Genomic DNA, 16,052 nt, shown 5'->3' with positions numbered 1-16,052 from the left:
AATGATAGCATATCCATGTTCAGAGTAGCAATAGCCAAGAGATGCAAGCAACCCAAATACCCATTGATGACTGTATGAACAAAATGTGGTATGTGTATGCAATGAAATACGATGCTGTTTTTAAAAGGAGGGAAATGACGATACTGGATGCTTGGGGCTAGAGCACTGGGATGACCCAGAGGGATGGTATGGGGAGGGAGGAGGGTTCAGGATGGGGAACACATGTATACCTGTGGTGGATTCATTTTGATATTTGGCAAAACTAATACAATTATGTAAAGTTTAAAAATAAAATAAAATTTAAAAAATAAAATAAAATAAAAGGAGGGAAATGCTGTCACATGCTTCAACATGAATGAACTTTGAGGACATTATAAATGAAATAAAACAGCTATAAAAATGACAAGTACTCTGTGGTTCCACTTATATGAAGTATCTAATGGAGTCAAATAATAGAAAGAGAAAATAGAATGGTGATCACTAGGTACTGGGGAGAGGGGGTAAAGGGGAATTGTTTAATAGGTACAGAATTTCAGGCCTTAAAAATGAAAAAGTTCTGGAGATTTGCTTTTTTATTATTATTTTGGCCACACTGCCTGGCATGAGGGAATCTTAGTTCCCCAACCAGATATCGAACCTGTGCCCCTGCAGTGGAAGCGTGGATTCTTAACCACTGGACCACTGGGGAAGTCCCTGGAGATTTGCTTTACAATAATGTAAATGTGTCTTACTACTGAACTGTACATTTAAAAAAAATGATTAAGATTATAAATTGTATGATATGTTTTCACCACAATAAAAAGAATTACGATAACACAAAGTGCTGACAAGGATATGGAGCAACTGGAACTCTCTGACACTGCTGGTAGGAAGGTACAAGTCTGGGAAATAGTTTGGCAGTTGCTTATGAAGTTAAAAACGCATTTAACATAGGACCCAAAATCTACTCCCACATATTTTCCCTAGAGAAAGAAAAACTTTTGTTCACACAAAAACCTTTACAGAATGTTAACAGCAGTTCTACTCATAATTACCCCAAACTGGAAACAATCCAGGAGTCCTTCAACAGGTGGACAAATAAACAAACTACGACCTTCATACCAAAGAATACGACCTACCAATCACAAGGAGCAGCTGATACACGCAACAACCGGGACGAACCTCAGAGGTGCTCTGCTGAGTGAAAGAAGCCAGTCCCAAGAGATTTCATGATCAACGATTACATGTGTAATGACATACTTGAAACAACAAGATGACAGTGAAGAGAACACAGCAGTGTCTGCCAGACGTCAGAAGGTCAGGGGGTGGGTAGAGAGGAGGCAGGGCTGACCATAAAGAAGCAGTACACGGGAGATTGTGGGAGTGATGGAACCGTGATCCATCTTGATTATGGTGGTAGTTACCCAAACTATACATGCATTAAAAGTCACAGGACTGGGACTTCCCTGGTGATCCCGTGGTTAAGATTCTGCCTTTCAATGCAAGGGGTGAGGGTACAATCCCCGGTCAGGGAGGTTAAGATCCCACATGCCTTGCAGCCAAAAAAAAAACAAAACAAAAAACAGAAACGTATTGTAACAAATTCAATAAAGACTTTAAAAATGGTCCGCATCAAAAAAAAAACAAAAAACACCTTTTAAACATTCATAAAACTGTGGTGGTGGTTCAGTCGTCAAGTCGTGTCCGACTCTTGTGACCCCATGGACCGCAGTCCTCCAGATTCCTCTGTCCATGGGGTTCTCCGGGCAAGAAGACTGGAGCGGTTTGCCACTGTACACACACATACACACACACACACACACACACACCCACACACACACCCCAGAGAAAACGCAAGAGTAGTGAATGGCCAAAAAAATGACCTCTTTAGAGAAAGTCCTGATCACAAACGCTGTGACAGAGTATGAACTAGCTGGTGGTTCCTTTGCATATTTGCCTCCTACAGCCACTTCTAAGAAAATCTCAGGAGTTCACCATCACAGCTGTCAGAAGAAACAGAGTATCTTCCTGTGGAATACAGGCTCACTGACTCAAGACCACAGTCAAAAGAGAGGCCAGGCAGGGAAAAGTTTCGGAAAATAAAAATCCTATTCATGTTTTCTGAAAGAGGTATGGTTTGACATTGCAAGCACAAACCAGCGCTCTGTAAAAAGCCTCCTTCCAAGGGGCCCGGTTTGTTGGGGAAAGTTTACAGCAAATGTTTCCAAGAGGAGCTGCCAAAAAACTGACTACAGGTAACCTTGAGACCCAGGGGTCTGGACTGTGCAGAAACCATTCCAGTGATCTCTGGGCTGTGACCTTTGCTTCTCTTCCTTGGAGAGATGCCACCGATAGAGCTATAAATACAAAGCACGTTTCCCACATGAGAAAGTAAAGGAGTTGGGGAACATCACCCTTTGCTCTGGAAAAGGTGAATAATATCTAGAAGAAATGGGAGAATAATACAGTTAAGGAAGTTACAAAGAGAAATATTTTGAGGAAGAAAAAAAGGAATCAAAACAGCAGTTGAGAGGTTAGAAGAGGAAAAAGTTAACACAAAGGAAGGGGAGAGCTGACGGGTTCTGTAGATCTGGGGCTGGACAGCAGGTCAGAGAGACAGACGAGAACAGTGGTACCAGACACACTAAAGCAAAGAGCACAGGACAAAGTTCATAAGCCTGGGAACTTGCCCTTTCTGTTAACTCTTGTGTCCCCCACTCTTGGAACAGATCTGAGCTCACAGTAGATCAGTGAAGGTTTGCTGTACGAATGAACAAGAAGGGGACTGATCAGAACCAGCAGGAAGAGTCCAGCCGCAGTCACCCAGGAACTGCTACTGATGCGTGGACTGTGTGGCCCAGCAGAAGGAGGGCTGGCTTTTCATGATGTTTCTTAGGACACAAAGGAGGACATGCCAAGATGTCACCAACTTTCCTCTACTGATCTTTTAAAAATAGGAATAATTGTCTTCCTAGAAGCAATTAGAAGCCCCATCTCATCAGAAGTCCTGAGGGGGAAACAGAAATGTATGGAAGACTAGATGTGGTTTTCTGCTCTTCTGGCTGAAGATCATGACATGCAAAGACCGAACAAAGACTGTGAACAGCCATTTGAACGAATAGTGTCAGAGACAAGGGCTGATTTTCTGGACCATAACATCCATACAATAATGTCAGGCCTGGCAGGACACAGGGCCTGTTCCATGAACACAGAAATGATACACTGGGTGGAGACTGACTGAGCTGGTCTACTGAAGTTGAATGAGGGATGCAGGAAAAACAACTCAGATAATAGCATAAAATCAGGTATCTTGGAGGACAGCAGTGTGGACATAAAAAACAAGAGTGGAGAATTCTAGTGTTTTCAGAGCAAACTGCATCCAGAAGAGTGGGCACAGTATGAATAGGTGCAATAAAAGTAGGATATTAATAACAAAGCGCTATGAGGTATCAGCATCAGAAAGTAATTTTTGAGGCATGGTGGAACAGGATTCTGGATGGCTCAAAGGAGACAGATCTGATACAAAAGAGAGGTCAGGAGGGAGCAGGCCTTGATGGACACCATCAGGAAGGTGAATGCCTGCGGGAAAACGCACAGAACTAGGGGGGAACACGTCCTAGAGAGTATGTAGAAGTGGAGACCTAGAAAGAACATACAACATACTGTTATAAGGAGGTGAAACAGATCACCCAACTAGGAGAATCTGGGTGATATTTTTCTGTATATAGAACATCAAATGAGTGTAAATGTAACATAGACTGTCAATGGGGGTCTTTCAATTCCTTAGACATTTAAAAGATATTTAATTCCTACTGACAAATTCTCACCACTTTAATAACAGGATAAATTTCTCTTCTGGACACTGATTCTAAATATTAAAAATGTGGATGCTAAAGTGCCATAATAGGAATTTGGGGGAGAGTTACCATGTTATCTTGGCATTAAAACAGTCAAGACTGAGAACATGAGGTGTGGCCAGACCCACAGGCTACCTTGTAGGCTCCATGAGAGGCAGGTAACTTGTCAGGCTTGTTCCCCACTATGACCCAGCACCTGAGGCAGTAGGTCTGGTACTCAATAAAAACTACTCGAATAATTAGGCAATTTAGTATGGTGAGAAACTCTAAATTGAAAATAGATTAAGGGGATTAAAGAACTTCAGAAAGAGATGGGAGGACCATTTTGTACCAATGTGATTAGGAGACAGATCGACAGATAAGTACCCAGGTGGTGCTAATGGTAAAAAACCCGCCTGCCAATGCAGGAGATGTAAGAGGCCTGGGTTCCATCCCTGGGTCGGGAAGATCCCCTGAAGGAGGGCATGGCAACTCCCTTCAGCATTCTCGCCTGGAGAATCCCATGGGCAGAGAAGCCTGGTGGGCTATGATCCACAGGGTTGCAAAGAGTTGGCCATGACGAAGCAACTGAGCATGCACGCACCAATGGATAGATAGTTAGAAGAACCGGAGAGAATCTGTTTCAGGACAATATAAAAGAAAACATCCTCAATAATGAGAGCTAGGGATTAGGATCTCAGGAAGAAACTGACTATATATTATCAGGGTTGCTGTAGCCAAGAGTGATTCCTTGGAGACAGACCTAGATGACTGGTAAAGTTCTTTACAACCCTGAAATTCTCCATTAAAAATTTCCATTGAAAACTCAGAAGGTGTCTTGATTCAGTAACAATAAATAGTGTTTGGCTGTATTTGGAAGGAATGAGTCTTAATAGTCCCAGGTTTCAGGTGTATTGTGGATTAAACTGAATGGGTATTTACTTGTCATTCCTTGTACTCTAACCCAGAAATATGGGGACATCACTGCTGCTGCTGCTAAGTCACTTCAGTCGTAGCCGACTCTGTGCGACCCCACAGACGGCAGCCCACCAGGCTCCCCGTCCCTGGGATTCTCCAGGCAAGAACACTGGAGTGGGTTGCCATTTCCTTCTCCAATGCATGAAAGTGAAAAGTGAAAGTGAAGTCGCTTAGTCATGTCCTACCCTCAGCGACCCCATGGACTGCAGCCCACCAGGCTCCTCCATCCATGGGATTCTCCAGGCAAGAGTACTGGAGTGGGGTGCCATTGCCTTCTCCGGGGGACATCACTAACAAGGGGTGTTTGATCACTGAGGCAATAACGCATTGTTTCAACTTACAAAGGTAATCTTGAACTTGATATTTGGAGCCACCAAAAAATATCAACATATGAGGGATTCAAAATTTGGACTCCATGAAGCCTGACTATCTAGCTCTTAGATTTGAATTTAAGAAAGGAAGCCATAATGAAACATTTGTATTATAGAGCTAAATCCCTTTCTTGGGTTCCTGTTTCTCTTCTAGTAGAGTTGTAGAGTAAAATTACGTGATTTTTTTCAGAACTAGGATGCCAACAACAGACATCAAGATTAGCAACTGTGAGGTTCATGAATGTGAAAGCATTTAACTGTTAAATTATTGGATAAAGTTTATATTGGATTTTACTCAAAATATATTAACACTATTATCAGGTAGAAGAAAACACATGCTATCTCTAACTCATGTGATCACTTAATAGGATTTCCTTGTGCTTTTCTTTCTTTCCCTCTTGTTTTTGTTCAAATATTGCCTTCCCAGTGAAGTTTCCTTGACCATCCCATTTTTTTGGTTTGTTTGGTTTCAGGGTTTTTTTTTTTTTTGGCTGCATGGGGAGACTTGTGGGATGTCAGTTTCCCAACCAGGGATCAAACCAAGTTCCTTGCAGTGGAAGCACAGAGTCCTAACCATTGGATCGCCAGGGAAGTCCCTGACAACCTCATTTTAAACTGAAACTTCCTTCCCACATTCCTCATCTTTGCTTTCTCTTTTCCCTCTCATGTTATAATACACCATGTAATGCACTGAGTTTACTCTCTGCCTCCTACTCCTGCTAGAATGTACATCCCACGAGAGAAGGCGGTTTGTCTCTTGATCCTGCTGTATCACAAGAGTCTGCAACAGTGCCTGACATTTAACAGACGTAGATGCTCAATAAACATCCATTGAGAGGGCAGGAGTATTGTCTAGCATGTAAGCAAGGGGCCCTACCTACATGGACCAGGACGTGTTGTGTGGTCTTTGTGAGCTATGTAACTTCTTTCTGCTGCTGTTTGTTGGGAAAAGTGAAAGAGTCTCCTCGCTTCCTCCAATATGACGTGAAAGTGAATGATCCATGAAGGCAGTTTCATCTTCTTAGTGGAACAAGACATAAAATCAAAATTCTGTCATTTATTCATGCAACCAGACCAGTCCTGAACAAATATTACCCCAGGAAAATCCTCTAATTTTGCCCTATCTTCTAGATATAGGAAGTAAACACCATAAGCAACATTATGCCTCTATGACAACAAAAAACAGTATCTTAACTGAACCAAACATAATTTTGATCCTTGTCAACCATTTTTCTGTGTACACAGCCTGAAATCAGGGTAGGCAAGTAGAACCAAAATAATTCTTTAGACCAAATCCTTCTTAAAGCAAAAGCTCCAGTATCAGAAGCATATCCAGGAATTAGGATCATCCTTCAGTGATCAATTCTTACTGGTCTGAACATGAAGTTATCTTCCATAGAGGCCACACAGTGTAATGGTACAGATTTTTGGCTGTAGCACCATATTGCTTGAGTTCAGTTACTGCTTCTGCCTCCTGCTAGGTGTGTTTCCTTGGGTAAGTCATTTGAATGTTCTGGCCTTAGTGTCCTCATCAGTAAAACTGGGATAATAGCAGCATTTAAACTGCATAACCTTTGAGAATTAAGTGAGTTAACTGGAATAAAGTTTTTATAGCAGAACCTGGCACATATAGCATTCAATAAAAACAAAGCCATTATATCATCAGGGAGTGAGAGTACCTTTAGTAAACTGAAGTTTTTACCAGATGACTTTGAGCAAATTACTCTGACTCCTAGCTGCTGCTGCTCAGTCGCTCAGTCGTGTCCGACTCTGCGACCCCATGGACTGTACCCTACCAGGCTCTTCTGTCCATGGGATTCTCCAGGCAAGAATACTGGACTGTGTTGCCATTCCCTCTTCAGGGGATCTTCCCGACCCAGGGATCAAACCCAGGGAGTCCTTCCACATTGCAGGTGGACTCCTTACCATTTGAGCCACAAGGCAAGCCCCTGACTCCTAGAAGGCTGATAATTTGCAACAACATTATCTGAAAATTAAGACAGGCGTTCCCTCTCCATTACTAGCAACACAAATAAAAGTCACAATTATAATGAAAATAAACTGTCTTGATTTTCTTCATTTAGGAGTGTAACTTTTAAAATAAGGATAAAAAGATAAAATTTCCCCTAGTTATTTTATTGGCTTTTTAATAGTTGTACATAGTTGCAATTGTGCATACATGCTTTCGGTTTGTATTTTAATTTATTGCCATCCTTCTACATGATATTTTTTCAATTTTCAATTTCTTTTATAAAGTCCTAAAGCACCCAGGACTGTTTCCGTTATAGTGGACAGTCAATAAATAACCAACTCAAGGCACATTTTAAGAGTACATACCAGGTTCAAATTACCATGTAAAGCACAGGAAGTGGGGCAAAGATGAGTGAAAAAGTCGCCTCCTTTAAATAATTTACATAGTAAATTGGTAGCAGACACCTAAACCAGGAAAGAAGCCAAGTCCACACGTCCTAACAGAAGGATAAGCACAAGAGGGGAGGTTCCTACTAGATGACGCTCAATCAAGGACAAGAATATCTTATGGAAAGAAGAGGTAGGTTGGGACCCTTGCAGGTCTGGCTTTTCCCCAGGTGCAGCTGTAGGAGGAAGGTGCTCAGAGAAAGAGGGAAGAGCAAGAAGAAAGGCCTGGGGACACGGAGGCTCAGGGCACGCTCAGTGAGGGACCTGAGGGGACGGAAGTCCAAAGCAAACGACTAATAGCAGAAAGATAAGGCAGGAAAGGTCTTTTTGAATTACACTAAGAAGAGCTGAAGAGGCTGGAATTCACTCAGGAAATAATGTGGAGTCCAGTCACACTTGTTGAGCAAGAAGCAAAGGATCAAAGTTCCATGCAAGGCAGAGTTCCTAGAGTGGTACACAAGATGATCCGGGAGGGTAGGGAGAGATTTCCCCACCTAGTCTCAAATCCACAATAATCCCTGATCTCTTGGGCCACCCAACTCTTGGGCTCTGTCCTTGTAGTTAAGAGGAGCTCCAGTATCTAAGGTCTGGCATCTAAGGAGGCCACTCTTGCAGACCTATCCCCTGCGTTCCACTTCAAACAGTGAGTTTCTGTCCTGAATCCTTTGATAACTTCCTGTCCTAATTACCTACACTATTGCTTGGTTCCTTAACAACAACAACAAAAAAGTGGGGGTGGTGAGGCCTGTTTGAGTCTTTTTGGTTCCGGCACCATCTGCCCATGAATGCTACCATGTAAATAAAGAACACACTGGCTCCTAAGGCTTGCCTGCACGGCCCAGCCTCACTCACTGGGTGCTCTGTTATGTTACCCTTCCTGATGGAGCACGTGCCATTTCGTTGTGAAGGACCCATTGCTCTATTTGCTGATCTGAGACCTGAACACTGTTCTGATTACTCTAGGGTTCCTGACAGCCTGCGCCATCCTGAATCTTCCCTGTCAGCCTCACCAGCTGGGTCAGGTTCTCCTCCTATGCTGCTGCTGCTGCTGCTAAGTCGCTTCAGTTGTGTCCGACTCTGTGCGATCCCATAGACGGCAGCCCACCAGGCTCCCCCGTCCCTGGGATTCTCCAGGCAAGAACACAGGAGTGGGTTGCCATTTCCTTCTCCAATGCAAGAAAGTGAAAAGTGAAAGTGAAGTCGCTTAGTCGTGTCTGACTCTTAGCGACTCCACAGACTCCGGCCTACCAGGCTCCTCTGTCCATGGGAGTTTCCAGGCAAGAGGACTGGAGTGGGGTGCCATTGCCTTCTCCGATAGGCAGGCTTAATGCCAGAACCCAGCCTCTCCCTGCCTCCTCTAGCATTCCACAGCTTTTTAACGCCAGGATGGCTCACACATAAGTAGAGCAAAGAGGCAACCTGCAATAATTGAGACCTTCAGTGATAAGGACCAGATAACGGAGAAACAGAAAGAAAGGCCAAGAGTACAGACCTGCACAAGGGGAAAGAAATCAAATAAATCACAGGTTTAGGACCTGAAAGAATGTAGAACACAGCAACAGGCAAGGACAGATCAAAGAACTCCATGGTCAAAGTCTGGATGCTGAAGAAAGCCAGATTGGGGAAGGTGGGGGATCTGCTTTGGTTTGGAAAGCATTTATACACAGAACTTTCCCCCTCCCCGTCTCCTCCCTCTCTGTGCTCATTCAGAGCAGGTATCATCCCTTTCCTCTCTAAAACCAAAGTTTAAGTTAACAGATAAAAATAAGTAGGGCTAGCATAATGAAAATCCCATGGATGGAGGAGCCTGGGGGGTTGCAGTCCGTGGCGTCGATAGGAGTTGGAAACGACTGAGCGACTTCACTTTCACTTTTCACTTTCATGCATTGGAGAAGGAAATGGCAACCCACTCTAGTGTTCTTGCCTGGAGAATCCCAGGGACGGGGGAGCCTGGTGGGCTGCCATCTATGGGGTCGCACAGAGTCGGACACGACTGAAGCGACTTAGCAGCAGCAGCAGCAGCATAATGAAACCTTCTGGTGACCACTACTGCTGCCAAGTGAACTTTAAATTTTCTACCTCACTTCACTAAAAATAATTTGTTTCTATTCCTGAAATCATATTTTAATACCATCCCAAAACACAGAAGTATTTCTGAATGTAGAAGTTCACTGTTGCTGTTTAGTTGCTAAGTTGTGTCTGACTCTTTGTGACCCCATGGACTGCAGCAAGCCAGGCTTCCTTGTCCTTCACTATCTCCTGGAGCTTGCTCAGATACATGTCCATTGATACAATGATGCTATCTAACCATCTCATCCTCTGCCACCCTCTTCTCCTTTTGCCTTCAGTATTTCCCAGCATCAGGGTCTTTTCCAATGAGTCAGGTCTTCACATCAGGTGGTCAACGTGTTGGAGCTTCAGCTTCAACAACAGTCCTTCCAATGACTATTCAGAGTTGATTTCTTTTAGGATTGACTGGTTTGATCTCCTTGCAGTCCAAGGGACTCTCAAGAGTCTTCTCTAGAACCACAACTCAAAGGCATCAATTCCTTGGCGCTCAGCCTTCTTTATGGTCCAACTCTCATGGAAAAGTAAAGATATTAAAGTGAAGACATTTTAGATGTTAAGCCAATATTAAGCATTAACTGTGGATATGTGTTGAAGAGAATAAAGAATCAAGTTGTAAGATCTCTGGTGCCATTGCCTTAAACAGTATTGAAGAATCATTCTCGTAAAAGATTATTGTTGGTATCTCATACTCTGTTCAAATCTTGTGATACCTTTAGGGAGGAATGGAATTAGATGGTTACTACTCCAGGCACCTGCCCGATCACTCAGAAGTTTGAGGAAGAATTGAATGTGGCCAGAGGTCCACAGACCCTCTCTTCTAAACCACAGGGCATACAGCAGATAGTCACAGCACTGCTCTCAGACATCAAAATATCTCACTGTAAAAACTTCTCAGTCTAACTGTGCAATCTTACAGTCCAACTTAACTGAATGTCTCCCCTGACTGTGTGAAAGCAAAATCTGATGCATGTTTCTTAAAAGAAAAGTCTCACAAAAATATCTGATTTTCTTTTAATTAAAAAATTGACATCCGGAAGGAAATTAATTGAGGCCTGGCATGTACCATCTTTTCAATGTATGGATAGAACCATACAGACCACATGAGTGGGTTTTGAGTTAACACCTGGTCCTCAAGCACTGCTGCCCATCAGGTACTTGGGTCACTGTGCCTGGGCCTGTGTTGGAACCTGGGTTTGAGAGATGTGCACACTGAGGAGAGAGTGGGGTGAGGAAGGGTACGTTCACAGAAAGAGAAGGGCTGAGACAAGTACCAAACCTCTCCCATGGGTTTAGGGGAAATGGGAAGGGGAAGAGAGGGGACAAAAGAGAAAGAAAAGTCAAAGACAACCAAAATAAAGGCATCTTTTGAAAGTCAGTAAGAGCTGTTTTGTAAAAGAAGAAAGGCACACCGGTAAAGGCACAAGTGGTGGAGAATGAGGTGGATGAAAATGAGAGTAACACTGAATGTCAGGATTGGGAGGCTTGGATGGAGTAAGTGCTGGGTGCAGGGGCAGACGGCAGATGGAAAGCGATATTGTGGAGGAAGCAGAAGCAGAGAAAAAGGCTCGATTTTCAAGACGTTTGGTCTTGGTCATAAAGAGCCATGCAGAAGAGGAACAGCCATGTTTAGATAGGGGGCTTGTTTGTATTGTCAGCTTTGGGGAGACGAAAGCAGGGAGGAACCTCAGCTACCACTACCTACCTCCCTCCCCCAAAAAGGGGAAGAAATAATTATGTAGGGGAAAAGTGTGAATGAGACTGCAAGTTCTAAAGATAGGGAAGGGACAGAGCTTAGGTGGGACCCAAGAAGGGTCCTTTCACTCAGGAGATGAAAAGTGAAGGAAAGAATCACTGAGGGAGAGTAAATAGACAAAGACTACTCTTCCATAAAACCCAACCGCCTACAGATCGTTCCAAAGAGAACTGAAGACACAAGTAAATTTCTGCTATAAAACAAGCCCGGAGAACTTGAAGTCAGGGCACAGGCCCAGCCTGCCTTAAGAGGACAAGACAACCTTCCAAATCTAATCTGACTCAAGGATGATCAAGCAGGCAGAAGACAGGACCTTTCTTAACTTCCACTGCCATAAACGTGTGAGAACAATGACATTTATTACCATGGAATTAATAAATCAGTGTTGCATCCTACCTACCACCAATTAAAATTCCACCCATCAATAGAGGAATGGATAAAGAAGGTGTGGTACATATAGACAATAGAATATTACTCTGCCATAAAAAGCAACAAAATTGTGTCTTTGCAGAGACGTGGATGGACCTAGACACTATCATACAGGGTGAAGCAAGTCAGAAAGAGAAAAGCAAATATTGTGTAGTATCACTTAAATGTGGAATCCAGAAAAATGGTACAGATGAACTTATCTGCAAAGCAGAAATGAGACATAGATGTAGATAACAAGCATAACGCTACTAAGAAGGGAAGGGAGGTAGGATGAATTTGAGATTGGGATATATACACCCTATGAGATTGACATGTATACACTACTATGTATAAGACTGATAGCTAATGAGAACCTACTGTATAGCACAGGGAGCTCTACTCAACGCTCTGTGGCAACCTAAATGGGAAGGAAATCCAAAGAAAGAGAGGAAATATGTATATGCATGACTGATATATATACACACAAAGCTTTGCTGCACAGCAGAAACCAATGCAACACTGTAAAGCAACTGTACTCCAATAAAAATTAATTTTAGAAAATTCCTACAACAGACACCCAAACTAGGAAAAGTGGTAATAATCACTGTGTAAAGGAAGACAGTGAGGTTCACATTCTTATGACTCTAAAGCCAAGAGTTTAGAAGAAAGCAAAACAAAGAAGAGCTACTTTTCTTGGAAGAAATTAATCTTCTTTCATATCCCCAAATATTGTAGATCTTGCGTAAGGTGATCTTTGACTGCAGATGGCCTCGGTCATATCCAGACCCCTAGATTTCACTGCTTGAGACAATGTATGAAAGAAGAGAACACCTTTCTCTTATTATTTCCAAATACATCAGTCTTCCTCTAAATGTGACATCTTCCCTCAATGTGAAAAAAACATGTTACACCATTTTGTTCCACCCTTTATTTTAGGCTTTACTAATACATTCCATAAAGCTCAGCAGAAACTGAAGCCTTAAAATAAACATATGTATATATACATATGTTTATATATAAGGTGACAGCAAAATTCTTGGGCCACTTGATAACATCTTAGGAAATTCGAGCCAAATATCAGTAATAATATGGGTTTAAAAAGATATGATGTGAGTAAATGCAGCAGAAAAATTCACAATGAATTATTAACACATCTACTTGGCTTGTTTTCACTCTGTTATGTCACAATTTTATGCAAATACAAAAAACAACCCAGTGAGGTATCTAATAACTTTCTCGGGTTTTTAATGTAATTCAGTAGTCTTAGGAACTAGAAATAGCATATTCATAAACAATTTCTTGGTGCTCAACTTATATAAAATCTTGTGTGAATCTGAAAAGGAAACAATACAAAGATGGATAGGGTATCCTCAATAAATATGGGATAATATAAAGTAACACTTAGTGCTGTTTAAATGGACTTTTCTTAAATATTCTGGGTTGGTAGAAATGTTACAGCCTCCCTACTATTAAAATAAATAAAAAGAGGTGACAAAAAAAATGAAGGGCAGTCCTTTGTAACTGTTTCTGCTTTAGGGAGACAAGTTAGCAGATGAGATTCAGGAAAAGGGTAAGAGAGACAACTGAAGAGATGTCCATCACCTCTTTTCAATGTCTTCTTACTGCTACTGTCCAGAGCCTTACTTCCATCTTGGGTTTCCATTGTAACTTGAAAAGCCAGATTCCCCCAATGCTTAGGAAAACTTGAGAGGGATGTACTTCAGAAGGCCAGTGTAATTCCATCTACAACTGAAGAACAAGGCAGAACAAGATGCCCAGACAGGAGTTCGAAGGAGTCAAGGCCCCACAACAGAATCTGGGACTGAAAGCACATTAGCATTCAACTCATTCAACTCTGATCTAACTTGTTCAAGGTTACATGGCATCTTGGTGGCAAGGACTCAACTAGAATCCAGAAATCCTGCCTTAGCACCAGGCTCAGTGCATCACTTCCCACTGCTCCTAACCCAAGAAGCCAATTAGGAGCTGAAGAGAATTCAATAAGCAAGCTATCATTGTTGCCCCTAAGACAAGTCTTCTTTCTTTGCCTGTCTTTCTCTTACAGAAACTTTCCAATACCCACAAATAGAGATAGGAGAATAATAAACTCCATACACCTATCACCCAGCTTAAATAATTACCAACTTATGGCTGATCGTCTTTCATCTATCCTCCCCTCCCTTCCAGGATTATTTTAAAACAAATACCAGAAATAGTATCATTCAGTTCAGTTCAGTCGCTCAGTCATGTCCGACTCTTTGCGACCCTGTGAATTGCAGCACGCCAGGCCTCCCTGTCCATCACCAACTCCTGGAGTTCACTCAAACTCACGTCCATTGAGTTGGTGATGCCATCCAGCCATCTCATCCTCTGTCATCCCCTTCTCCTCCCGCCCTCAATCCCTCCCAGCATCAGAGTCTTTTCCAATGAGTCAACTCTTCACATGAGGTGGCCAAAGTATTGGAGTTTCAGCTTTAGCATCATTCCTTCCAAAGAACACCCAGGACTGATCTCCTTCAGAATGGACTGGTTGGATCTCCTTGCAGTCCAAGGGACTCTCAAGAGTCTTCTCCAACACCACAGTTCAAAAGCATCAATTCTTCGGCGCTCAGCCTTCTTCACAGTCCAACTCTCACATCCATACACGACCACTGGAAAACCCATAGCCTTGACTAGACGGACGTATCATTACTACTTTTTAAATATGAAATGCTCAAAGAAATGACACAGCTGTAGATGCAGCAGAGACAATTTTCTTTAGGAAGCCCTGGTGTCTCTGTCTTATACCCTTGTGCTGTTGGTGGTGTTTTCCATTTTATTTCACAGCTCTAGAACTAAAGGCCAGCTCTTATCTCCGCACAGACTGGTAAGACATGCTCTGTAATCCATGGGCGATACTAGATTCTGGGACAGTGAGGAATTTTTGATGAAGGGGTTATTTTAGATAACAAACATGGAAAAAGCTGAACTTACACCAAGAGATAAAATGTCTTTCTACCTTAAACAATACCACTGACATTGTACACTTGTTTAAATCAAGCTTAATTCTGGCCTGAGATTTAAAGCCAACTTCATCCATGAGTCCATATGAAAGGTACTAAATAATATAATTGTTAAGGCTTAACAAATCCACAAAATAAAGTAACAATAAAAAGTTTTCACACCTGTGTTTTCACACTATGTGTCCTCCAGGACACACACCATTTATTTGTCCTAAGGACATGATAGAAATTTAAAATTAATAAATATAGCAACATTTCTTTTTCATACAGACATTTAAATTTTGCCCACAGAACAAGTACATTTGAAAGACATTTCAAAAATTCTTAATTAACAAATAGGATCATGCTAATGGAACTAAGCAGAGATAATAGAGTGTATATATATGTAAATGGATACTTGCAGCTATAATACTGACAAATAATATTTCCACTTCTAATTTTCCATTTCGTCTTCCTCTCCCTATACATTAATTTTTATATGAATTTACAAGTACGTATTTAAAACAAGATTATGTTAAAAAGCCAAAGTGAATAGAAAAAGAAGACAAATCAGAACCTTAAGTTGTATCACCCTTAAACTAAATAATTTCATTTCAAATACAGATTAATTTTTTTCCCAGAAAAAAAAAATCTGCAAAATACAATCTTTTACCTGTTGGAAAATGTAACAATTTATCCTTTAATAAAGTTATGATATTCATACCTGCTGATGTTTCTCTAAATTTGTCACTCGTCTTCTTTTTCCTCCATTTCCAAGGTTTAAAAATTTTACCAATGGTGGAGAGTTTCCCCTTTCTCTTGAAGGGAGGTGTTTGGGAGCCTGCTGTTGGGCCATCTGAATTTGCTATAGAAGCTTTGTCCAGTCCATCAACTGTAGAAAGAAAAGTCAAGTCAGAGAAAAGCTGTAATGAAAGTTTGAAACAACATCATCTATTTCTTCCTGCATTGTTCAAAGTAAGCATACCCACTTTAACTGGAATTTCACATAAAGTTTATTTTGCCCCATTTCCCTTCTGGTAGAGCTCTCCTCTAACATCAATCAATAAATCAATCACTCAGAAATTATAGTCCCTTAGATACGCATTTTGAGGTAACATAAAAGAAGCAAAAGACTTACATAAAAGTTAAGGCCAGATAAATAAGGGTCTGCAAAACACAGCTGAATCCATCTGTAACAACCACATCTATATTTTTGTGCAGAAGTAGAGTATTGCCTGGAAAGTCCCACAGACGGAGG

General features: G+C 41.7%; 1 protein-coding gene across 4 annotated transcripts in view; it reads right to left on the bottom strand.

The window, feature by feature from the left end:
• Nucleotides 1-16,052, bottom strand: part of PHACTR2 (phosphatase and actin regulator 2) — a 146,863-nt gene that overhangs the window by 88,165 nt on the left and 42,646 nt on the right. For all 4 annotated transcript variants that reach the window (XR_826280.1, XM_010851469.1, XM_010851467.1 and 1 more), the window contains exon 2: nucleotides 15,519-15,686. Coding sequence is in view for 3 of the 4 variants with exons in the window: in XM_010851469.1 (XP_010849771.1) it covers nucleotides 15,519-15,686 (168 nt within the window). In the remaining variant the exon portion in view is untranslated. The remainder of the gene's footprint in view (nucleotides 1-15,518; nucleotides 15,687-16,052) is intronic.

This window comes from Bison bison, unplaced genomic scaffold (genome assembly GCF_000754665.1).
Source record: "Bison bison bison isolate TAMUID 2011002044 unplaced genomic scaffold, Bison_UMD1.0 scf7180017864303, whole genome shotgun sequence".
Taxonomy (NCBI): Eukaryota; Metazoa; Chordata; class Mammalia; order Artiodactyla; family Bovidae; genus Bison; species Bison bison.
This window is presented reverse-complemented; position numbering and strand designations above follow the sequence as displayed.